The sequence below is a fragment of the Pagrus pagrus genome (assembly GCF_965226575.1).
Source record: "Pagrus pagrus genome assembly, chromosome: 8".
NCBI lineage: Eukaryota > Metazoa > Chordata > Actinopteri > Spariformes > Sparidae > Pagrus > Pagrus pagrus.
In genome coordinates this window covers 3,151,140-3,177,776 of record NC_140192.1, presented here as the reverse complement: position 1 = coordinate 3,177,776, position 26,637 = coordinate 3,151,140, and the positions used below count along the sequence as shown (strand labels likewise).

The 26,637-nt window shown below is 42.2% G+C and overlaps 1 protein-coding gene across 2 annotated transcripts in view; it reads left to right on the top strand.

The window, feature by feature from the left end:
* The first annotated feature begins 9,497 nt into the window (after positions 1 to 9,497).
* unc5db (unc-5 netrin receptor Db) overlaps positions 9,498 to 26,637 on the top strand; it is a 163,621-nt gene continuing 146,481 nt past the window's right edge. For both annotated transcript variants that reach the window (XM_084359830.1, XM_084359829.1), the window contains exon 1: positions 9,498 to 9,852. In XM_084359830.1, the coding sequence (XP_084215956.1) occupies positions 9,768 to 9,852 (85 nt within the window). In that variant the 5' untranslated portion in view covers positions 9,498 to 9,767. The remainder of the gene's footprint in view (positions 9,853 to 26,637) is intronic.

Genomic DNA, 26,637 nt, shown 5'->3' with positions numbered 1-26,637 from the left:
CTATTTGCCAGTAGTAGTTGCATAGTCCGGTTGCATCTGTTTACATAAATGCCATCATGACAGTCTCGGAGGGTTGTCCTGTTTCATAGAGGGAGATTTCAAGCTTGTGACTCTGTCTGAATTATCTTCTGTGTTTGACTTGCGATCTGCAGGGGAAAACTTTTTTGAAAAAGTTTGCCAGGATAATCTTTTGAACTTTCTTTATTTTTTTCCATCTGTAAAAAAAACAATTTCAGAATTTTCTTTCATGTGTGAAAACTTTTTGTAGTAGAAAACAAAAATGTGTGAAAATGAGTGACTTTTATTTTTCTCCATGTGTCGAACTGAGTCATTTTTTTTTCTTTTTGTAAGGCTCATTTTGTTGCTTAATTTCCTTGAGAAAGAGAGGGAAATTAAAACTCACCCGTAAGAACCTGGATGCTCTTCATCCTGTTTAGGACGTGGAGTAGCCGTGCACGTCAGCCTCTTGTGTCAAAATGAGTGTTAAAAAAACAAACACTTAGAAAAATGAGCAATACATTAAAAAAAAGGATTTTCCTCTTGAAAAATAAATATTTTTTTGCCTCAGTTCCACACACAGAAAAACAATTTCTCCTGGTTTTCAGAATGGTCGGTATGTTGGATCAGTAAGTTGTAGTAATTAGGTGAAAACATGCAACACCACTGGTCCTTCCTGTTGGACCACAGCGGCTGTAGATTTACTGAATGTATTTTAGTTCTCTACGCCTGTTAATTAATATTCGAGTGTTCCACTGTCTCTCTAAACTGTCTGTGCTCCCTCTCTGTTACAGCTCACTTATTTCCCACCCAGGGCGCTGTGCACGCTCTGAAAGACCCTTAATGAATATAAAAGATAGGTTTTTTTGGTAAAGCTGCCCTCCTCAGACCCCTCGGGGCTTGTTGATGTTCTGGCCACTGGCCCAAATACAGTAAAGTGGTTTTGTTCATTCCTATAAGCACAAATATTCAATTTTCAGTGGCCTGGTTCATTAGTAATGTCGTTATAGTGATGGTTTGTTGTAGCTTGGGTGTTTCACATTTTACAGCTACAACAAGTTTGATACATACAGAACAATAACTACAACAGCAACGTGATTAATTGTAGTGGCTTTTTGTGGTTATTGTCAAGCTAAGCACACATATTTTCAGCACTTTGGTTAATTAGTAAATTAGAATAAACCAGAGCAGAAAACTGATCCTCCAAACTAAACCCAGATTATTTTAGTCTCTTCTTCTTCAGCATGAGCTCAACAGCCAAACCTCGACTGTTTGTTCTGGCTTCACTGGGAGCCGTTGGCTTGGATCCACTCTGCTGCAGCTATGACACTATGATGTCTATCTATGGTGTTGTGGAGATATCTGCTGATGTTAGCATGCTAACCGACTAGCCCGAGCCCATCCTGGCCCGAAGCTCCTGTGCTAGCGGTGTGAACACCAGCACATCCCCAGAAACCTGAGCTCCTAGTCTGGACTGCTAGATGCACTGCTAACTGAGCTAACTGACTGATGGTAGCTACAGTTAGCAGCAGTAATAAGTGGATTTATTCTGGTGATATGCTGCACCAAATTCTTACATATCACACTACCTGTGCTACAGTGGCTGCACTGAATGCCCTATACTCAGATATACTGCACCCAAAGATAATTTATAGTATAATGCACAAGTTAACCTTGTTTAACTTAACAACCACAACTTTATTTTCTGCATGTAGCAGTCTGATAGTGTCTAAGGCAGGCAGGGGGATCAGCCTCAGACGAGGGGGAGGCTGTCTGGGGGGAAGCAGAAGGATTAGATGATGAAACTCCAAAAAACTGTGTTTTCCTGATTTTGTTTAAGACAAAGCTAAAGCTTAACGTGCATCTGAACCCCTCTGGGAAATCCGAATCACTTCATCCATGTCTGTCTGTAATGAGTTCTGATGGATGATATTTTTAGAGATGACCTTTGTGTATCATGTCATGTACCAGGATATGACCATTAAATTGGGGAAATGTTAGCACAGAGAGAAACAAGCGATATGTACTTTTTTAAAGGTAACGTTTTTCCTTTCGATCGATACAGGAAGGAGAGCCGGAGGTGGAGGCAGACATCAGAGAGGCGACTGCAACACCATCCAGTCAGGTCACAACACTATCTATAGCTTTAATATTGCCTCTGATGTTTGGTTTGTTTATGTTGAGTGTGATGGAAATATTGCATCAGATCATGATAATTAAACCAGTGATAAAATTGTGTACCCCTCATGTTAGATGGTGCAAAATTGAGTATGAGTCATGCATTTAGGCATAAAGCAGAGCAGCTTTATATGCTGCACTGCTGTCTGCAGGTTCAGAGCTGTGTGTAGTAAAAATGTCCACGAGCAGCAGATAAGAGAAAATATCTCGGCTCATAAATCCTCACACCTTCTGCTTCATCTGAAGAAAGTTCTTGATACATATACATTTAATTAACTAACTTTCAAACGGAATAGTCTTGCTTTAACATTCTTACTATTATCAATTTACCACCTCAGTTAATAAAAAGTACCGATACATTTCTGAGAAAACTTCTACATGTGCATAAGAATTAGGGCTGTAACGATTCATCGAGTTACTCGAGTTACTCGATTACAAAAATTGGTCGAGGCAAAAACTCTGCCTCGAAGCGTCGTTAAATTCCTATGACGCGCAGGGATCTTGAATGTTCCACACGGACCGTTGTTACTACTGCGTAAAGTGCCGTACACGGACACAGAGAGCCATCGTCGGAGAGCCTCTCCGGGCGCATGAAAGATTTTTTAAGTGTCCGTCACTCCGTCGAGGGGAAACGGAGACGGCAAGGGCTGTGATTGGTCCTCTAAACTCACGTCCTCACGCTGGTTCTCCAGCAGCCCGGGGGGGATTGCATTGCGTATCCGCCACAACGACGGAGAACTGCGAAGGCTCGAGATGACATGCCAGAGCAGAATCAGTTTGTGCCTTGTTAAAAAACGTAGATATGATATCTGCTTTACAGACAGTTGAGACCGACGTGACATGTTCTCTCTCTGTGTCTGTCTGTAAGTGTGTGTGCACGTGTGTTTGTTTACGTCGGTCCGGAGCTCCTCCCTTCGTAAAACAGAGCGGAGGAGAATTGTAGATGCGCGACGATGAAGAAATTATTAATTAAACGAACACGGTCCGGACCGGTTCTATAGGAAAAGTGACCTTAAATGACTTCTGTTGTGATTTGGTGCTGTGTATAACATAAAATCATATATAACACAGCATGCGTGCACACACATAGGTTGCTAGGTTACCATAGCAAATAGGCCTATCCCAGAGATTATATATTATTTGTTAGTAGGTGGTTAGAAGGTGCAATCCCTTTTTGTAATGTTGTATAAGACAACACTAAGGCAAAATTGCCTACTATTTAAGTTTGTATTGATTCATAGTGTTACATGTTATACATGTTTTACAGTAAGTTGAAACTGTATTGTTATTTAATTGTTTGCACTTGCACTAAATGGGTAAATTGCAATAAAGTTTTGGAGCCAAATGTTGGAGTTGTAAGAAATACCTCTGTTTTTTTAAGAAATAAAAGCCAAATGGTTGATCATTTTACAGCCACATCATTTTCGTCATGCATTATTTGTTTTGGTTGTTTAAAAATGCAAAAAAATATATATATACGATTAATCGATTAATCGATCGATAAAGTGCTAGATTAATCGATTCCAAAAAGAATCGATAGCTACAGCCCTAATAAGAATGCTGATGGGAAAACGTATCCCAAATAAGCTGGTGGTCGCAGTTCAGCACCAAAATAAACCGGCGTGTCGGCCACATGATGTCTTTACATAGCAGATAGTTGTTTCCTGACATCTAATGAGGCTGAATGTTGTATATTGGACCTTTGAGATAACTAATACTTACTTCATCACACTATATATTGATCTTAGTCCCATTTTATCATGTTCATGGCAAAATATTTAGTTTTTTCTCCTTCTTCCAGACAAAATAAAAAAATTCTGTCTTTTCAAACCCACTTTTTTTTAAAGAAATCTGTAATAAACCCCATGAAATACAACCACGACCAAACAAGCTTTAAAAACAAGTCGCACATATATAGTTTCATTAAAAAAACAGTAAATAAATAGCTGTAGCAGACATTACTTTACTCAAACAGGTGTACATTGTGAATTTTTTGGTAACCACTTTCAGCCATATATTTTTGATCGGCTCTAGTTCCAGAAGTCATCGACTCCATTGACGTTGGAGATAATCTTTATCCAGAGCACATACTGCCGTTTCACCATCTCACAGCTTTCAGTAAGTCTGTCTTTCAGAATAATAATGTGATTTTCACACCCAGAACCTCACATTTTGTTTTCAAAACACATGTTTTCACATTCATTATTTGAGTAATGTTCCTTGAGGTGAAGTAGCTTCAGTCTGGTGAGCTGATTTTTAGCTAGTTTGCTCTGTAACATGGGACTTTTAAACATCTGGCTTCTGGGGCAATAATGTTGGAAAAATCATGAAAATATTTGACAGTCTACATTTTATAAATAGGTAAAATAAAGTTCTCTACATCCCCCACAAAACATATCAGCCAATGCAAATGAGTTTTATACGACCATCATTTTTCGGAGACATGTTGGCCTCAGCGGTGCAACAACAGCAGAACTCAAACTAATCTGCATAGTAATCCTTCTGCGGCACTCCAGTCGAGTACAGTTGAACTAGTTTGTGTACCGTTCTTTCAGCTCTCATCGTCCATGAAAAACAAAAGGACTGCCCACTTTGTTTTATCTGCATGGCTGGAGGCTCTTACGCCGATTGCTCTCCCCAATCATTTTAAATAAAAAAGCTACAAGAGGTGAATCATTTCAACTGCTGTCCTTAAGTGCACCTTTCACATCCATTGTTGCCCCGTCACAAGTGCTCAGTCCAGAACAGGATGTTATAAAAATGGTAAGCAAAGGCAGAAGTGGTACTCTGAAGTGCTGATATTATATATATATTACAAATATTGAGAAAGCCTCCGAACATTGGGAACGATGCTCGAAAGGATTAAGAAAACTGCTGTTATCTAGGGTGAGGTGGGTGAAGTCTTCTGCTAATAATTCATGTAGAAAACATGATACTTACATTGCAGTGCAGAACTAGAAAATGAATAAATGTTCATACCATTACACAAATAGACTGTGAATTTACATGTCTAATGTGAAATAACATAAAACGTCTGTAACTTAGAATACAATTTCAAATTCTATACCATTTTTTATTTGTTTCCAGATAAAAAATACTGTTACATCCCAGTTTAATGCTGTACTTTTAAATTAGAGAGTGACAATTTTCAATGATATAAGTATTGGATCTAGTTACATTTGCAGGTGTTGTGTGGTGCATAGATGTGTTTGTTAATACGTCAGTACGGATACCTCAGTTGGAGGAGCATGTGCCCGACATTGCTCGAAAGTTGATCAAAACATATTTAGTCAAAGTTTTTGTAAAGAAAAAGTATCTGTTCATTAACAAACAGATCTACGTATGTAGCACACAACACCTGTAACTGTTACTAGATCCAATACTTCTATTATTGATCTATATATCTATCTATCTAAATTACAGTACAGCATTAAACTTGGATGTAACAGTATTTTTATGTGGGGGGAAAAAAATGGTATAAAAATTAGGGGGGTGCCTCAGAGCGAGGACTTACTCAAAACACATCCATTATTACAAGCCTGTATGCCTGCTTGCCTTATGTCAGCACATATAAGCACATACTGCACATACACATCCAACCTCCACACAAATCTGAATCAAATCTAAATTAACATGCGCAAAATAACCTCTGAAAGACTATAACAGCATCAACAAACCAATCAATCACACCACACACGCATGACCATCATAATTTTAAAAAAAAAAATCGGCCAGGCTGCCTACAAGAGATCCAATCCTCAGCAACATCACACACAACACAGTGCTAACAATTAATAATACAGTTTAATCAGATTAGCCCTTACCTTCAAACAGGCCTGGGATCAGCTTCCTTTGCTGCTGGTCCAGAAGCCCATGATGTGGCCGGGCGATGACCTGATTTAATCCAGGATGTGATGAAGGGTGCTGGGTCGAATCTCTCCAAAGGGGGTCCATCAAGATCCACAAGAAGGAGCGATGAGAGGCTGTTTTCAAGCAGTCTATTGCTGTCAGTGTCATCAACCTCCCGTCCGCCCGTACTTCATTTCCTCCATGTTGGCGGGCTTTCACCGGGCAGCAGGCCCCGCAGGTGCAGCGGTGGTGTCGGTTGTCCTCAAGCTAGCATCAGCCGAAGAACTCGCCTCTTGCTGCTCCTCAGTCATTCCTCTTCGATTTCTCTGTAAATCCCTAATTTGCGAGTAGGTTTCCCTGTTTTCTTTTACACCATGACGACTGCAAAACGTGGCAGTAAACACGATTCAGCACCGAAATTGAGCGGGTCCAACGGCTCCAGCGCAAATGGTCCAGAGCGCGTCTTTTGTTTTTCGTTTCCGATGTCTGTTTAAAGTGACGTTTAGGACACAGCGCCCCCACGCTTCAGTGGCGAGGACAAGAACTGCATGCAGGCCGGCATCTTTATTAAAGTGAAATAGTGATGAATCGACCTCGTGCGCAAATCATACATTAAAAATAGCCTAATTTTACACATGAACCATGATTATGACGATACAAAGAAACAAAACAAAAAGGAAATGCATGGGAAAAAACAGCATTTTGCCAATATTTTAGAGACTCCCCCCCTCCCCCGTAGTTCGCACCCTGGTCTTAAACCTCTCATGTACAGACGCTGTGTCCTCACCGCACCAGGGTTTTAAATCTGACCCCAACAAAAACAACAACTTCCAAGCAATTTATTTCAAAGTCAACTAGTTAGAAACTTAACTGTGAAGACACCAGATCACTGTGATGTGTTAGACAGTGCTGAGAGTATTGGAGTCACTTTTCCCATCATGCATTCTGCTGAGCAGTTTCTTAAGTTTGCTGTTTTATGTGCCAAAATGCAGATGTTACTATGTGTTTGTAATTGGTATGAACAGCATCTGGCTTCCTGTATATTGGCAATTTTTGTGCTGGTTTGGAGCTTTTCACCATAAGTGATGTGGGAGTCACATTTCTTGTTTCGAGCTGTAAATCAGCACTGAAACTTGATTCCTGTTGTTTAATATTGTTGTTGTCAAAGTCACTTTTAATCGGAGGCTGATGTCACTGATACGTTGGTGATAACTAGCAAATTGTATCGAACTGAAAACTTGAAGTGACGTCAATGAGCTCGACAATGTCGGCGTTGCACTGGAATGCTTTTGAGTGGGAACAATGATGAGGGCACATCTGAGGCATCGGCAGAGTTATTCAGTCCTAAAAAATGAATCCAAGGCTAAACACAGGCCTTCAGCCACAATGACTTCAATCTGAACATGTGAATGTGTGACAGAACGTTCGAGGATGTAACTAGTTTCCAATATAAAGGTAGAATTACATCAGATTTATTAAGACATCTGCACAGAACTGCAAGGAAATATATTTCTAGGCTCTTCAGCAGAAGGTAACTTTGAAGCTGCGTGATTTAATTGTATTTATAAGCTGCCGTAATTATGACAGCTATCTCCGATGAATGATCGACTTATTGTCATGGAAACACCTACAGACTCGTCTATGAGCAATCAGCTGTGAGTGAGGCTCTCTTGCCTCAGTATCTAATTTTATTCATGACCATAAATTCAAAAATTTAAAGCCACACCATACAGTCGTTCTGATTACAGAGCGTCACGTCTGTGTCAGACGAGAGCGAAAAAACATAATTGAATGCAGAATATGTGCGACACAGAATGAGGTCAAGAACTTCCTGACGAAACACCCTGAGCTTCGCTTGATGAGGAGGGAAACTTGCCAGAGATGTTTCACACATCAGCAGCAGAGTTGCTGGAAAATGTTGACAGCGGAGCGAAGATTATGAACTGGAATATAAAACGGCGGCTTTTTGAAAGTGTTTATTTGCAGTTACTTTTGAAGGAAGGAAGGTTACGTAGCTGGAGGTGTACCCTGCTATGTTCCTCAAATCACATACCTGAATGTACACGTCATATTCATCATGTTTTCTATTATTTGAGGTTTTACTGGAGCTCTTCTACACGTGCCATCTCACTGTCCCTCTTCTTCTGCCATGGTGTGATAGAGAGGCGTATTTTTATAGGCTCTGGTTTCCTCCACAAATGACACTGACACATTTTGTTCATCAAGATAATCTTCACAGATGAACACCACTTAATCATCGACATCACGGTCACATGACTTCAACGTCACCACCACTAAGCGTCTTACTGCACAGTTACTATCCAGGTTTTCAACGTACAAGTTGTAAAGTCAGAGTGAGAATAGTTTGTAACTAAAGTGGGCCTGTAAAGACGACTAGTGAGTAGATGAGTCGCCGTGTTCGCTGTGAGGACGTTTAATGTCCCTGACAACCTCTGTAGTCTCATTTAGACACTTGTGAGCAACCGCTAACCGTTTTTAAACACACGGTAAGAGCTTGTGGGACATTATAAATATCCTCAGCCTGTGGTAACCACACACCTTATTTCAGGCATTTAATCGAAAATCAATTCAGAAGACTTTGAGACAAGAGGACAGGATGTACAAAAATGCTCACTGATTTTTGGGTTTTAGGACTACAAACACCACTCTATGGCACAGACTGGAGCATTGGTGCCACCAGCTGTTTATCTCGAACATTTGGCTGCAAACCTCAACCAATAAATCTTTATCTGGATAGCACCAATTCTCAACAAACGTCATCTCGGTGGACACTTTTCAAATTGAGCAGGTTGAGACCTCACTCTTTAATTATTTTATCTACAGAGACCCAACATTTCCCCCATGAAGCAAGCACTGCCGCTTAACAGGCAGAAACCTCGAGCAGAACCGGACTCGATGCCTAGACTGGTTGGGTTGTAACAGCTATAATAATTGAAGTGTGAATATTAATAATAGTAATAATGATGATGGAGATGATAGTTGGAGTCCAGCAGCAGCTAACCAGGATCCACAGGAGACTACAGGAAGAACCATGTCATGTTCTTGTTCATGTTGTTTGTGTTGTGGCAGATTTCTGAGCTGTTTCTGTTCCCCTAATGAATCTGAAGATACTGTAGTTATTAATTATGACTGTTTAACTGAACAAGAAACACTTGTTAGAAATGGACTCGGCACCAGGAGCATTAAGGGCCAGTGTGGCTCTGCTGTGTGTCTGATTAAAGAGGGAATAGGCGACTCCCAGTAAACCTCGCGGTGTCAGAACCGGTCCTGCCGTGTTGGGCTGATGACTGCTGCATCACAGTTAGAAGAAATGTTTGAGTGAGTAGGCCTACATGCAGCCTACCCCACCCTCTCCTCCTCTCCGCCTTCCTCCATCTGCTATTGGTTAGCGCGGGGCAGGGCTCCGGGATGATGATGATGATGGCTGGAGAGGGAGGGAGGGTAAACTCGGAGCGCACGTCTCCCCCGCCGCGCACACACGCACCGCAAAAGTGAAGTGAAGATGCTTCTTCCCTCTCCGACCAACAGTCCAGCCCCGGAGCCAGCCACTTCTTCTTCTTCTGCTTCTTCTTCTGCTTCTTCTCCTGCATCCAGAGCGTCAAACTGTCCCCTTCCCTGGTTTACGGGGCTCGTCCAGCTCGGAGGAGGAGGCGAGAGGAGGCAGCGGAGCTCCGGAGCAGCGAACACCCGGTTAGCGTATCCGTGGAGAGCTACGCGTCGGAATGGGTGCGCGGACAAAAGGACGTTACCTCTCCACGGCGGGCCTCCTGCTGCTTGTTTATTGCACAGTATCCGTGATCTGTAAAGGTAAGAGCTGCGTGTCCGTGAGCGTGCATGCATACTTTCAGCACCACTGGGGGCTTTTAGACGCTTCCACCCGGCGTGTTTTTAAGAGCCGTTCTCCCTGTGCCATCCTCGTGGTTACGCACCACTTGTCACGTTTTCTATCGTGTTTGCAGATATGTCGGATATTTCTGAAGGTTTTATAAATGAACTGTGCACATTCAGCTTTTCAGCGTGGGGTTTTTGATTCATCTGCCGGACTTATTGCGACTGTTGGAGCTTCCTTCTTCCCCCAAATGCGCAGCGGAGCATCTGATATTAATTCATCAAGCCGCAGCTGACACTGTCAAGTTCCCACACTGTTCATCTCCATCGTATTCCACCTCAAATCGATGTTAATTGCACCAATTTTCACTCAGTTTTTCAGCAGTCTTTTAATGAATCCATCATCATGACCGCGCTGCATTCAGGAGAGCTGGGCTGTGATACAGACACGCCTGTGCAACAGGCATGTCAACGCGTTTTTCTCTCTGGGAGTTACTGTACTGATCCCGTGGACGTCTGTCTTCATTATCAAACGATCCCCCCTCCCTGATATCATCAGCTGGAGACAGTGTGAGGGGGAGAGTGGGCTGCTGTGGAGGGCTGTGTGTGTGCAGGGCGCAGGGACAGGCGTTTATTTTGGATTCAAGCTCAAAATAAAGAAAAAGCACTGAGCCACTGACGCACCTCAAACCATGTCTGAAAGGGCAGGAGAGCTGGGAATCACAGGGGGGGGCATGATGTTTGTCAGAGCCAATCAGACCCTGCAGGTGCTGCACATGTGTGGGGTTGCTCCATCAGGTGGGGGGCTGTTTAAAAGATGTTTGATGCTGTTTTTTTTTTCTCTTTTGCTTCAAGGAAGAGCAATTTCGAGATTTGAAACCCACTTAGAAAAAACAAATCACTTCATATTTTTTCAGTTTTGGAGTGGAGATTTATTTTCAGAGACTTTTTCATGGCTGAGGTTCTGAGTTGCAGCTGCTGATCTGAAACTCACCCATTTAAAATCAGATGTGTGAAGGCGAGCACGCCGCTCCACGAGAATGTGTACGCTGTTGAGTCATCTGATTGTGTCGGTGTTGATCTTATCTCTTGAAAAAAAAACTGCTCATTCTCTGCCCGCTGACGACTGTAATGGTTCGAGGCACTTCAGATTCCCGTGAGGTGAATGTGTACAGCGATGCTAATGAATCTGATGTGATTTTACGTCCTCCCCCTTTAGAGCCACATGTTATGAACCGACTGTATGACATTATAGCCAATATGGAGCTGAGCTGAGTGCCATTATAGATTGAGGTCACAGCATCACGACTCTCGTGCTCTCTACGGTTACCGAACATGTAAGACTGAGCACCGGAAACACTCCAACTGTTGACTCTGTTGGATGGTGTCTATAGCATATTTTATTTGTGTATCGTTGACTTTTTTGAGATTTTAGCATGCAGCCTGCACACGACTGTCAAATCAAAGTGTTGTTTCAGGGCAGCATTGTTGGGAAACAGGTGTCATGTCTTGTTGTGCAAAACATGAAAGTATGCCACTTGTTCAGAGTAAACAGAGATGATGAATGCAGCTTTGTATTTAAACCAGCAGCTCCCAACAGTTTGAGGATTGTGACCCCTTCACAATGAAGCCATGTCTTCTTGACTCCTCCATCATCACAGGTCGCACACAGAGTATTTATGAGCCAAGAGAAGTTTAAAGATTCCTGCAGCTCATCATCATTGCACCACCATGAAGTTGGGAGACTCACAAGATTCAGATTCAAAAAGAATAGAAACAGCAAAAGGCCGAGGTATCCCGACTTTTAGTCCCTATTTTGTGTCAGGCTCCAGAAACACTGGATCCTACAAATCCCATGATGCAGCTCGATAGCATCTTTCATTATAACTTCCCTGCAGGCAGAACGGACACATCTCTCAAACCCTGCACCTCTTTTTGTGTTGCAGGCTTTAAGCTTTTGCATTGAAGTTAGCTGATGGCCCCATCAGGGTCGTCTCGCCTGAAATGGATCCAGAATTACACAAAGATTAGAGAAAATCAGACAGATGTAAATATATTTTTCATGTTTCCTCCTCAATAATCTCGTGACCCCTCAGATTTTCTCTAGTGATCCCTTCAGCGTTACATTGGAAACATTATTTAAACTGTGGATTAAAAGGCAGATCGTACGAACATACTATGCAGCTAGTCTTTGCAAATGTTGGCGATCATTAGTACCCCCAAATAGCAGCTTTGAAATTGAAAGACTTTGATACCCAGAAACTCTGGAAGAAGGCACGAGTCGGCTGCTCAGGACTCCTGTTTCACGATGTTCCTCTGCTGAAGGAATCATAACCGAAGAGTTCAAAGAGGCGAAAGATTGAACAGTTTTGAGGCGGATGTTCTCGGGGCAGAGGGTTCAGATGTTATTCGAGTTTATATTTGTCACATCCTGTGTGAGAGAGGAGGCCTTACCGGGATTTTATGTCAGGCAAAGAAGCCAAATCTCATTTTAAGAGACCGAGACTGTGGGCTGTGAGAAAGACTTCTTATTAGGCTACATCAGCTCCGTCTGAGCTTCAATCTTAAACTCAAAGATGAAACCCTGTTGATGAGTGTTTGGTATTTTTTTTCTTGCAAAATGATTGAAATTATTTCAAAAATAGATTCATCGTCTGAAAACTGACCGCTCAATAAATCCACAAATCATTTTATTTCTAGCCGCTGCTACATAAAAACTCTCCCCAGATGCACCCTGAAGGCCTCCATCATGTCCGCGGGAATCAAAGTGACATTTCATGCTGTCTCCAGCTCCTCAAACACCACAGACGCCCTCCGTGTTGCCATTTCTCTGCACGTCACATCAGTCCCGAAGGCCATAAACGTAACAACGGGTGTCACACGAAACATTTCCCCCACAAGGTTGACTCTATGAACCACACGGCAGCGGACTTGACAGTGCTAGCTCGCACTCGGCGAGATTTAAGCTCTTAAGGATCACAAGCGATGTTCACAGGCCCCGTCGGCTAGGACGAGCCTCACGCGAGGGGTCATGAAAGAGGGACTCCTTCTGTGCAGTGTGTGGCCCAGGAGGGACCTTTAAAAGGCTTTTTCAATCATGTTACACACTACTGGTCATGAAATCCAAGAGAGTTTTCCAGCTTCCTGAGCAGTGATATTAGATGTGACTTCCTGATGGATCAGTTTTCAGCTGTTGCCATGTATTTATCTCCTAATGAAGGCCTACTTAGAGATGCAGAAAGGATCTCTGAGTGCACTGATATGCAATATCCCTTCTAACCTGGCTCCTGATGAAAGTCTTGTTGATTTCGCTCGACACAGAGACACATTTATTTGAGACCTGATGATTAATTTTTTGTGATTTATCAAGAGAGCGGGCGTGTTCAGAGTAAGAAAAATAATGAGTGAGGGGATTATGTGATATTTGATGAAGGATTGATTTGCCAATAACTCAGCATGCTCTCCGCTGTAAGTTTTCCTAATGCTGTACGTATATGATTGCAAGAATATGTTACGAGATCAGGAGATGGAGCTGCTGATGTTGGCCCAAGATTTCACACGTTGCTCGAGCCCCCGGCAGTCACCTCGTTTGATAGATACGAGCAGAAAAACAGCATCTTCTAGCTGCACAGATGCACAATTGTGTTAGGTCTCACTGAAGTATGCATCGCCACATGGCATGCGATGCCTCGTCTCTCTCTGTCGTCTGTCGCGGCGCTCTCATTTGACATGTGGACTCATTGGTTCTCCCCGGGCTTTAGTCCACCCTTGACCTTGTGCCACAGATTGTACCTCTTCTGTTCTTGTTATTCAGGTTGGGCAAAAAAGAGAAAAAGAAAAGAGAAGCAGCGGGGCACAAAGGATGCACAAAACTGTAGCTACTTTTGTTTTCTAGAAAAGAAAAGAAAAAAAAAATCTCAAGGTTTTTCTATTTTGCTGTGTACAGGGCTTTCATGAAAACAGACAAAGGTCAAATCTGTTATTTTCCCTCCGAGAAAGCAGAGGGGCTCTTATATTTTCCCTGCCGATCCAAGAATGAATCATCATAGTCAGGCTGCCGTGGGTGACAACGCAGCGCAGTTCAGTGCCCAGATTTACATTTAAATGAAACCAAATGGCTGTACATTCAGGAATGATATACAGTAATGATGATGGTAATAAAAGCAAAGTCCTCTTTCATATTGGACTGGCTGCTACTTGGGATTGCTGTCATTTGGGGACTTTGCAGGTACAGTCGCTGAGTTATGTCTTTGCTATGTCAAGACTATTACCTTCACATTTCAACGAGTGGATTCATCAACGCGCTGCCTAACGGACTTAATGTAGTCAGCAATCAGCCCGGCAGCTCATTGGGTTCTCCTGTCCGCTCCGCGGCTGAATGATACTTAGACATTCAGCCACTGTTTGTCATCTGTATCTGAAGGCTTGTGTTGCAAAAAGCCCTGACGCATTCAGGACCAAACAGCCTCGTTCCAAACCCTTTGTAGGTGGGATCTCCAGGGAATGTCATACTTCCTGCACCTGAACCAGAAAAATCATGACAGAAAACCTAAAATGGCTTGAAGAGTGGATGATGACTAACAGAGCCGAGTCCTGCTGTGAGTCAAGACAACAGTTCTGTATCACTGTACATTGAATTACCAGAAGGTTTTTTCACTGTCGGTTTACAAAATAAGACATTTAGAGTGAAGCTTGAAAGTTAATTCTCAATTCAGTTTAACGAGAAGAGCTTTCAACCACATCTTACAGGAGAAGCAGTGCAAAGCTGTGCAGAGAGCTGGGTAGTGGACCTTAAGTCAAGATTTAAGTCATAAAACTGTAAAGCAACATTATATAGAAACTGGCATTTTGTGGGATTTGGCGCCCCCCACAGTTGCAGAGTGCAACACCACAGTTGTAAATACAAATCCCAGCTCTGTAACAGTTTGTCAGACGTCATTAAGCAAGAAGATAAACTGCAGATGTGTTAACCACATCAGTGATCTATAATTTCAGTTATATATGTTCCCTTTTGCTCCTTCACCCTTAACTTAAACCATTTCTTGAGAATCAGTGCGCTCTGCGGGCTTTTATTTAGACTTCCTCCCTGAAATGCTTGAGTCATGATGGCCTAATCCGTCCTGGATGGACGCTGTAGCTTCCGTCTTACTTAATCTGAGGGGACGGCAATCAGGACAGGGTGAGAAGGCCCACTCAGTCACAGCGCTAAATCATGATACAAAGCTGCAGATACCCTTCATCCATCTCAGTCAGGAGATTCAATCAGTTGTGCTCTTGCAGCCACACGTCTTCATTCCACGGTCCCGTCTAGACTCCGGCCGAGGAGGTTTCATTTAAAATATGGCAATCTTTGTATGAGGCCTGAATGATACATGTGGACACATCTTTTTTTTTTCCCCTGATATTTTTTTCAGCACCTGCAAAAGAACTAACTCCCTGAGGGCGAAAGAAACACTTGGGAATTAAATGCGGTAGGCGGAGGATTCACTGTGCTGTGTAATGATGAGAGGAAAAATGACTTGGGCAGGGTGAGCTGCCTTTAAGAGAAGAGCGAGAGACGAGATGTGTTGTTTCTGCGTTAAGGTCATTTCATACCAACTCACCTGGGGCCTCCTGACTCTAAACATCTTTAGATTCAAGAGTCAATACTTTATTGCCATGTCAACATGATTGAATGGAGTTTATCTCAGCGAGCTCATGCAGGGAACCGCTATAAGATGTATAAAAAACATAAAAAATACATTGAAAGAGCGTGAACAGGTGAGATAAAATCAGGTGAATAAATACATAAATACAATAAAATGGACAGAAACACACATACTTGCACCTGTTAAATTAAAAAAAGTCCTATCACTGTTCTCCAAATACTTTTAAAGTTATATATTTTTGAAGTTGAGTTCAATTTCAGCATTTGTGTGATTCTGTGTATTCTGAACGTCACAAGTCGCTCATTTTTCACTGGATTGGGTGGAAATTTGGTCCTGAACATCCAACAGACCCTTGGGAAACTTGGTCTGCAGGGGCCCGACAGCAGAACCAAAATATATTATAATGTAAATAACCATGTAATATTCATACATCTTAAATAATACATGGAACTGTGGGTATGAATAACAGCTAAGTAGGAAGTTACAGTGATATCTCTGTTTCGTTGCCTAAACATACAAATTACTGTAATAAAGTGATGCACAAACTGTGCTTAAATATTCATAGCTATTAATTGAACTTCTTTTCATTTCCCTAATCTCTGAAGATCCTTACATGTTGCTCTAAATAAACACGTATTTATTGCTGCAAACTGTAATTAATCACACTTGGCGCTGTGGAGCAATTACTCTCCAGCTTCAGCACAAGTAGAAGTTGGTCTTTTATGAAAAAGCTAATGTCTCTTTTTTTCCCACATTAATTCGGCCTCTGCTGTCGAGCGGTTGCTGGAGCTACATCGGTGTGGTAATAAACACCAAATTTAGAGGTGTCAGGTCGCACAGGCTCCGTGAACTTTTTCATATCTGTGTTTACACCGGATGAGCTTTTTTTTTTTTGCAGGGCTGCTTTATGATAGCATCCTATTTAGCAAACCTTTGAGCGGCCATAAGCCTTACTGGGGGATGTGTGTGTGTGGGTGTGTGGGTGTTGTGACTGTGCCCGAAGACACACATAATAATTAGGAAACCCACACACAGTTCTGTGTATATGTTATTTATACTTCATTGCCGGATAGCATCTGGGTCTGAGCCTCTATAGAGTCGGAGTGGAGTGAAAGGCGAGGCCTCGTCTCTTATCAAGTCAGAGAGAATTCAATATTGTTATCGAAGAACATGTCGCGTTGATGTATGGGTCATTGCTGAAATCTATGTCAGCCGATCTCAAGTAAATTGCCTTTTGAATGACTGGAGTTTCTAAATGAATCTCTCGGCGGTCCATCCAATGAAACCAAGAAGGCATCGCAGTGTCATTATTTTGTATATCGCAGGCTGGTGACCACCTTTTGTTTTCAGAAGCTAGTTTCTATATGGATGGATATATCTGTCTGTCTGCCGGTCGGTCGGTCCACGCTGAAATCTCTCAGATCTATTGGATAGATTGTCATGAAATATTGCACAGATGTTGACGTTCCTGAGAGAATGACTCCAGCTGACTCTGGTGATCCTCTGTTTTAACCTTCAGAGCCTCCATCAGATTACAGCTATCACACATGCTACGAAATATTTCAACATTAAATGCATTAGCACAATTGTAATGACCTCAGTGATCCCCGAATGTTTCTCTTGCACCGTGCGAGGTTGGCATTTGTGGTTTCAAGTAAAATGTCTCAACAACTAATTGATGGATCACCATATACATAGGCTCTACATGGGTTCTTGTAGTGTGACTGGAGCTGTGTAACAGTACACAGCTGTTTTGTTAAATTAGTACTTACAATTTTAAAATAGAAATTTAGTTTCACATCACTCAGGAATTAATTTACTTTAAAGCTTATTTAAAATATGATGATAATTCATTATATGTATATTTTGTTGAGGTTAAAGAAATAAACATTTCCTGACAAATCAGAAATTAGAAAACAAGTCCAGCCATGTCAATGGCTGAAGGTCAGTGATCAACACCGAATACCTAACTGTAGCTTCAATTAGCTATTAAGCCCAGTTAGCAGTGCAGCTAGCGGTCCACACTGTGAGCTCAGAGCACTCAGAGTTGGTGTTTACCGCTAGTAGGGGAGCTTTGGATGACCGAGGTTAGCTGGTTAGCATGCTAACTTCAGTAGATATCTCTGCAACATGATACATAGATGTCACAGCATCAAATCTGTTCAGTCTTCACATTCTGTTGATCATTTTAGTTAATTTTTTAATGTTTTCAACCCAAATTCTTACATACTGCTTCTTTAAATTAAGTACGATGTGTAGTTAACCATAGAAACAAAGAATCTCAGGATTTGATCTAGCAGATAAAACAGTCAGAATAGTAACCCAGTAGTTGAAAGTCCAGCCGTTGTAGAAAACTCTGCGATTCATAGATCACAGGTATTTTCTCGCCGCCTGATGTGTGGCCTTTGATGTGCCGACCTCGAAGGTTCTCTGCTGTTGCGGTTCCCACCTTCATGGCCTTGGGTCAGCTGTTCCAACATGTCCTCTGTTGATCCATGGTGCAGCAGCAGGCCTAGCGGGACCGAGCAGCGCTGAAGGACAAGTTGTGATGAATGGACTGCCGAGCGGCAGTCTCAGCCCGCTGTGTCCCGTCCTGCCTGGAGGAGCTCTGGCTCTCGCTGGTGGGCACGTGTTAGTCATCGGACCGTGTTGTTTGTGACCAGTGGTCGACACACACAGGTGCTGCAGAACAGGACGGGGGGATGATTTAATAGTGTGATGAACATAGTTTACCCTCATATACGTGGAAATATAATAAACAGTTACAGTTATTTTAAAGTCTGTATGTTGAGCTTTCATTTAAAGAAAATGTTTCCGTCACAGGGACGAGTGGTTGTTGTATATTTAATATCTTTGGAGTGTTAAATGATTTACTCACAATAACAGTTGATTGGGAATGTGATATTTTAATATTGCTCTAATTATTCTTTAACTATTACGAAAAATAAGATGTTCGACCTTAAAGGTGCACTCTGTAGTTTTGGAGAAGAAGTTTTAATCAGAAAGATCTTCATTTATTTTTCTGCCTAAACAAACTAAATAATAAAACTCTCTTTGTTTTCATGACTGAATAAACAAACTGAACTTAAAGGACAATACAATTTATATTGTTTTACTTTGTTTATATGTGGCGGACCCTGCCACCTTTCTAGCTTCAAACAGTGTTCTGGGACCTAATTTTCCTCTGAGAACAGCTTGTTTATTCACTCATGGAAACAAAAATATATATTAATATCAAAATTCAGAATTTGAATTTCCTCTCCAAAACTACACAGTGCCCCTACAACACAGCTCTTATTTCTGTGGCATCATGGACATCCAACAGAATCATATAATCATCTGCTTTCTTTTACATGTGTGTGGAGAAAAAGCTAAAATTTGCTGCTTCTAACACGATTTACTCAAATATTCATCAACATATTTTCAGAGATTATCAGCTGCAGTTTGAACACACTTAAGACACTTGTAAGAACGGCACGAGCAGGACTGGAGTGAGCACAGTGTCTTAGCATCAAGCCGCTTTGGGAACTCCAATCTGACATGCAAATAACGGCTAACTCCGTCTAACTGTAGCTAAAATATGGCTAACCAAACAGTATTTGTTGCACATGGATTAGCCGACACAGTCGATTTGAACTCGCTCCCGATCAACATCTTGTCCAGTGAGTAACTTTCCTCATTAGAAAAGTTTATTTTGTTAGTTTTGTGGTTTCAGTTTAAACTTGTCCGTTCGCATTATAGCAGCTTCGTATATTATTTCTCTGTCTGGGGTCAGAGCTGGTGTCAGAGCAAACAAACAAGTCACCATCAAGAAATCTGAAAATCTGTGGTTCACTGGCATCAAAGCACCAGCAGTGGATCAGGAACGATTTCTATACTGTGGACGGTTTTCATGGCACAAGGTTTTATAGTTGTTACTGTTGCAATGAGATGTTCATGGGAGGTATAAATCAGACCTGTCATAACATTTTAAAACATTTCTACACATGATGACACGATGCAGAGAAATAAAGCTCCAAAGAGTTTCTCAGAGTCTCCTCAGAGTGTTCGAAGATGACAACTTCATGTGAAACACGCTGCTGTTGAGATGCTTCGTGTTGTGACGGCTTCCAGCAGCATGTAGAAAACCTTCTGCATCACATACCAGCTGACATACAATTACATCTTCTTCTTCCACACTGTTATTTGAAAATGTGTATATATCTCATTTGAGCCTGACAGATTTTTGGGGCTGAGTAAAAAAATCTGTAGTATTCATATACACAGAATATATACATGGATACGCTTTTATGCAGTGATGTCTCAAATTGTAATGGTCAGCCAAAAAGGACCCAAATGTAAGACCCAGAGGTAATATAAAGGCAGGCAAGGAGAATCCAACAACTCAAGTAAAATACAGAAATACAAGAGCTCACATGGGAGTGTAGACGAACCAACCAAGAGTGAAGGAAAACACAGATTTAAACACTCAGGGGCTAAAAACTAACAAAACACAGGTGAGCAGAAAAAACAGTGGTAGCAAGTCAAACTTGAGACATGAGAATAGAGTCTACAAAATAAAGCCAGAAACAAAAATCTTACACAGTAAGTGGGAGTTTTACAGTGATAAACCACCCCGAGCATCTTTTTCCACATTTTCCAGACGCCAGATATGATGAAACTGATCGATATCTGTCAGCCGATACGGGGCTCTGCATGTCATTCATCAAAAATGACTGTTTGCTTAAATACGTCATTAATAACAACCCTTTCACTAACGCCTGTTTGGACACCTAATTACTTATCGGGCTGGTTGACTAAAAGAAAAACAACAGCTTGAGTTTAACCAGAACGAGCAGCTAGTCCGACCGGCACAGCAACACAATACATAAACCAAGCAGACAGGTTGAACCAGTGTTTAACTATATACTGTGTCTTTAAATATTACTGCTGCGGCTGAAAGTGCAATGGATGTAGATTTCACATATTATCTCTGTAATGCAAATCAGCTGCAGGTTTTCTACCCAGAAGTGTTTCTTGTGTGATGTCACAGTGATTCAATCTATTGTCAGTCAGGAAACACATACTTCCTCATACAGTGTGATATAAATGCAGTTTAAATGAGGTGATGTAGCTGTTTCCTCCTCTGCTTCATCACATGCACTGAGGTGTAATTGACCTGTATTGACTTCACGCCAAGAACAGAAAAATAAATCACATTTTCCTGAAATGTCAGTGTTCTGTAATTACACCGTTGTTCTCGTGCTAACGAGGTAAAGCTCTCAAAGACGGATTGAGTGTGGTGGAAAAGAAACACATTTAGTAGGATTCAGTGAAAGACAGGCATCATGGGAACTGTAGTCTTACTCTAAAGAAAGAGGGCGGGTGGTGTCGGATCTTCTCACCGTGGTTTCGTAGCCTTTTTGGTCACGACACAAAAGCATCATAATAAATGAGACGGCGATGTATCGATGCTTTCGACGCGCTCCACATGCATTTTTTATATTTTAGATTCTCTTTCCTTCTCAAAGGCACCTTCTTGACCGCCTCCCTGTTTTATGGTCTATCTGTTTTTTGACAGTCTGTTCGCTCACTAGCCACATGAGCCGCGTTTCTCATATAACATTACTCACCACAAGTATCAACCGGGATTGACGAATGATCAGATCGAGCCTCTCGACACTCGTGGCCACTGTGAAACGGAGGGGTAATATGAAAATACATTTAAAGCCTGTCAGCATGGCAGAGGCACCAGGCATTAGTTTACAGCGTGCGGTGATGGGTTTCGGCATATTTCAAGATAGACTCTGGACAGGAAAATGAGGTAGCCGTGTTTTGATGATAGCAGACAGCTGCTGCTGTTTCCTCTGAGTTTCTTAGCTGGAAGGTGATGAAACACATGGCATGTGTTCCCCCTCCAACCTTTCACTGGGTGTTTGTTGTCGTTGGTGACTAATGCATTAGTCTGTGAGTTGCGGCGTATTAAGCCTGTTTTCTCTGTGTTTTTAATGAGTTTGATGGAGGAAGCAGTGGGCTTCTTCACTGGTTTTCTGATGACTGAGGGGCCCTGACAGCTCGGCTTGTGACCTGGTAAAGCATTTACAATATGAATATTGCATTGTTCTCTGCCTGCTTTGTCTTAGCGCGTAGCGTCTGTGTAGCTCTTCAGTTCGTCGTGTGCCTGAGGCATCCTCCTACTGCCTTCTTGTCGAGGCTCGAAATTTTCTCTTTTGAAACTCATTTTGGCTTTTGATACAATCTCAGAGTTCTTTGGGGTCAGCGCCGCTGTGGATTACTCAACCCTCCCATGTAAACCAACATGTATTCATCTCAACCTTGTGGGCCATGTTTGCATCTTTGCTGATTTGCTGTGGCTTGTGCCCACACAGCACTCCGGGAAAATTGTTCTTTTTTTTTGTTGCTGTTGCGGTCGTCTTTTTAAGCTGCATTAGCGTTTACTTTCAACTAATAGCAGTTATGAAACAATGTGGCGTGCACTGTACCGCCGGCCTGAAGCTGTGGCTTGTTTGGGAACGCCTAATGTCAGCCGCTGGTGTCGGTATGACTCAGCCGACCTCTTTCTACAGTTTATGACATCAAATGTCATCCAGATGAACGCTGTCTGAACAGATTTCTTTTGCTAATTGGATGATTAGCAGTGACCAGTGTTCGGTCATGACGGCATGCACCCCCCAGGTCCTTCTGCTTTCAAGTGTTTCAGAATTACATACTTTACTTTATACCAGGACAATAAGGTCATTACTTTTAATGGGGGAAAAATGAAGATTTCTTTTATTTTCCGGTGATCCTTTCTCTTCCTAATCCTCTTCCATTTGTGAAAATCTCCTGCACAGTTTGAATGCGACCTCCCCCCTTGATGGAAATAGGTGTTGGGGGGTATTTTCCACCTGCTGAGTCCCACCACCAACTCCTCGATCTTGCTAGCGTTAATCTGCAGGTGGTTCAGCCCCCACGACGCCCCTCCTCCACCTCGCTGATGCAGCACACAGTAACAGAGTTGTGTATGTGAAATCCAAGGTGTTGACAGCGAACAGACAGGGTGACGGGGTCTCTACGTATACATGTAGGACATTTGTTTGACGGTACAAAGGCTCAGATTGTCCTCTTGACATCCCTGAAACACTCTTCTGTCCCTTCATACACTGAAATCTGCAGTGTGACCAAAAACCTGTCTTTCTAAAAGCTGAACATCTGTAGTGTCACTGCCAATTAATGAAACTTGAAGACATGTCGTGACGGTGCCGTAAACCTGTAGAGATTAAAACATGACAGGAAACAACACTGACTTAAGTGAAACAACGTGATACAAAGAATCATTTAAATGAGCCCTTAGACACCTGTGGTAAACACCCAACCACTCATGTAAGAGTAAATCCTTTCTTCTATAAGTAACAAGAACTTTTCTTGGTCTTTAAGAATTTAATGTCATGTTCTCAGCAGTGGGACACACACTGAGATAAGAGTCACCTCTTTTCCTCAACCCCTCTATGTTCAGGGTATGGGGAATCCATATCCGCTCTACAAGCCAGAGATCCCCTGCAAAGTAACAGAAATCACTCCCAACACTAAAAAGCTTTTAACGTCACCCGCCAGCGGGTCAAGGATACACTCTGCCATTAGTGTGAGTGTTGAGATGAAGCAGGAGTCTGGGAGGGGAACGTTTCAGCATCATTTATCGGCAGCGGCACTTTTTCTATTGACTGCATCTGTAATATGAATTTTAAATGAAGCCCAATTAATTCAACGTCATTGATCGGAGCTGACAAATCCATCAAACAAATAGAGCTATTTCTAACAAACAGCGAGATTTGTTTTCAGTCAGGATTTGTACAGCAGGTGGCCGATCGGGAGTTTTAAAAAGAAGCGAGGTGGTGGCGCAAATATCAGAAAATAAAACCACAGTCACAAAATGTCACTGCTGATTTTTCGTCAGAGAAGTTGTCGGCATCCGTGGTGAGGCACTGCAGCTGGATTCAAGCCTGCTGTATATGCAGACTGTGTGGAAGTAATTGAAGTAGTCCATCACTACCTTAAGTCCTTGAGTAATGAGTAGGCCCCGGGGGCTGTATGGGAAGCAGAGTCATAAATGCAGACAGAAAGATTTCTATACCATTTTCTACATTTTGTAGCACCTCTGTGATATTCCACGTTTAGTTTCTGCCTCAGTCCGTCTGCTGCTGAACAGAGTCTCTCATTCAGGAAAAGTGAAATGGCAGCAGTAAAAGAAATAACAAGACAAATATCCAGACGAGAATTAAGAGGCATAATGGATTACATAAAATATAAGTATAAAACCTTAAATCCGTGTCATTTCCTCGTAATCCCCACGAGCTGCTTCTGCTTTTCAAACTACACTGCTGCGCCGACTGTAAAAGCAGCATTGATTGGAGGATCCTCTTTCATTGCTCTTCTGGATGATGAAAATGGGAGTTTTTGCCAAACTTGTACTGTAACAAGTGCATACAGCGGCTCTTTAGATGCCTACCAGATCTCAAAAGGATGGATGAGAGATGTTAGTTCACACAATCCATTAACGCCGGTTTGTAAAAAAAAAAACGGCTCCATAAACTGTTGAGCGTGACTGCTCATGCTCAGATATAATTCTTGTTTGCTGCCATCTGGTCTAAAAGCAGCGCTGTACACACGATGCTTCTTCCGCCTGCAGACTCTGACAATTGACCAACTGGTGGAAAACTAATTGCTTTAGTCGCCTTTAGTACGCTGCACTAACCTTGGGTAATTTAACAAAGAGTGCACAGCAGAGGAGGTCTGGCTATCTCGCTTATCCTCGGCTGCATCTGTCCCCCGAGCAGCCTACTATTGATAGGTCCACGCCGTTTGCTCGGCGCTCACTTGGAAGAACGGCGTAATTGAATCTCCATTTGCAAAAGCAACACAATCAATGTGAACAGGGTTGCTTAAGAGTTTACATTTAATGGTATGGACATTGCAATAAGGGAAAATAAAATTAAGGTTTTTCAGTTTTATGGTCGTGTCCTTCGTAGCGGCTCCGGTTGCGTCACGCGGCGGCTGTTACAAAGTGTTACATCACCGTGTTGTTTTTATGATCTACTGCGGGGACGTGTTAATTGAAATGTGACTTGATGAAATGATGAAATTAGTCAGTTACTGTAGAAAACAGCAGAGCACAAAGTCGTCGAGACTTTACACGATGTTTCAGGCTGAATACCACAGTGCTCTCCACGATTAGCGAGCTGAGGCTGATGTGTTAAATCAGTGGAACGTCCCTTTAATTTAGTGCCTCGGCCGGTGCAGGTTTTTTTTTACAGTTTTGACTTTCAGTGATATTTCACGTGGCTGATGAAGGTCCCCGTCCAGACAGGCGGTGAGATTTCAGATGATGTTCTAATTTTATAAATGGCACATCCCTCTGCTGTTTGTCTTTGAGCGGCTCGGGTATTAAACTCTGATAATGTTACTTTGTTGGGATTGTCCCCGGTCAAAGGCCTCTTTTAAAAGGCCATGTTTGTCATAATCAGTTCCTTTGCTGCTAAATGTAGTGAACCGTGCTCACAGAAGAAGACAAGAGCTTAAATGTCAGCTGCAGACTGGGTTAGGAATCCTCTGCAGTTTGGCAAGGACATCTTGTGTGGCTCTCTCTTTGGCAGACGGCAACTTGAAGTAGTAATTGCTTTTTAGCATCACCGGGGTTTAAAGCCAGAGCGAATGTAAATACGATCAAATGAGATTCTGATGGTGGCCTGAGCGGCGGAGTGGGTGAAAAGTAATAAGAAGAAATATCACTGGGGAGAACAAAGTGCAGTGATTACATTTATTTCCACTGGCCTATTACCGGAGCACTGGGGGAAAACGAGCGCTGAGCTTTCTGTTTTTTCAGTAGGTCACAGGCCGTTAAGAGCCCACAGGCCTTTTTATTCATGACATATCAGGAAAACAGCTCGCTTCGCCGTCGTCCTTCGAGAGTTCATAGATGATTTAGTCGGAATTCATTTGTGGTGAAAAGCATTTTTATGCCTATAAATTTCAGTTCTGGTTTTAAATATCTAAATGTATGTCCACGGAGGATGGATGCTTAAACTTTTACTGCAAATTACCTCGTTTCACTGTTGTCAGATCTGCCAGTGGGATGGATTGTCATCATCTAGTAGCTGCTGTTGCTATTCACGTCCTGAAAATAGACTTCGGGCGCAAAATGGATGAACACATCTGAAAACTTGGAAATGAACAGTCAGACCTCCTGAAGTCGTCTGTGGTCTTCCATCATCTCTGTATGGCGAGGCTCAGGATGAGGCAACAATATGTAGACGTTGACATTTTGTGTGATTTGGCGCCCCCCCCAACAGTTTCTGAGTACAACACCGGCGTTGTAAATACAAATCCCAGGCCTGGAGACACCGGTCACCCTATTACAAGACACTGCACCATCAAAATGATGTTGAAGCTGTTATATGAAGGTGAAAAAGTTACATAATGTTGCTTCAAAGGGGCACTGTGTAGTTTTGGAGAAGAAATTCAAACTCTTAATGAGGTAATAATACAAACTTGTTTCCATAAGTGAATAAACAAGCTGTTCTCAGAGGAAAATAAGATCCCAGAACACTGTTTGAAGCTAGAAAGGTGGCAGGGTCCGCCACATATAAACAAAGTAAAACACTATGAATTGTGTGGTCCTTTAAGGTCAGTTTGTTTATTCAGTCATGAAAACAATGAGAGTTTTGTCACTGAAGATCTCTACTCATTAAAACTTCTTCCTCAAAACTACATAATGCCCCTTTAAATCATTAAAAGTACAGTTCATGTTTATCTTAATTCATTTACTGATTTTCGGCGCACACAATGATGATTGATTTAATCTTTGTGCATCGTAATGGCTAACGTAATAAAAGCGTCTCCTACATTCATCATCGGATCATTTCCAGGTGTTCACAGTCTCGTCCTTATTAGCCGCCGTCGCCTCGCTCATACACATCATGCGTCCGGGTGGCGCTGGCAGTGCCCTGACTGGCAGACATGATGGATACCCCTCCATTATCAGGGCGTGCTTCTCTGCCCCTCGTCCCGTGGGACTCGGCCAGCGCGACATTTATTAATCGACTGCAGATAATTCCTAATAAAACAGCAGAAGTGCCGAGGC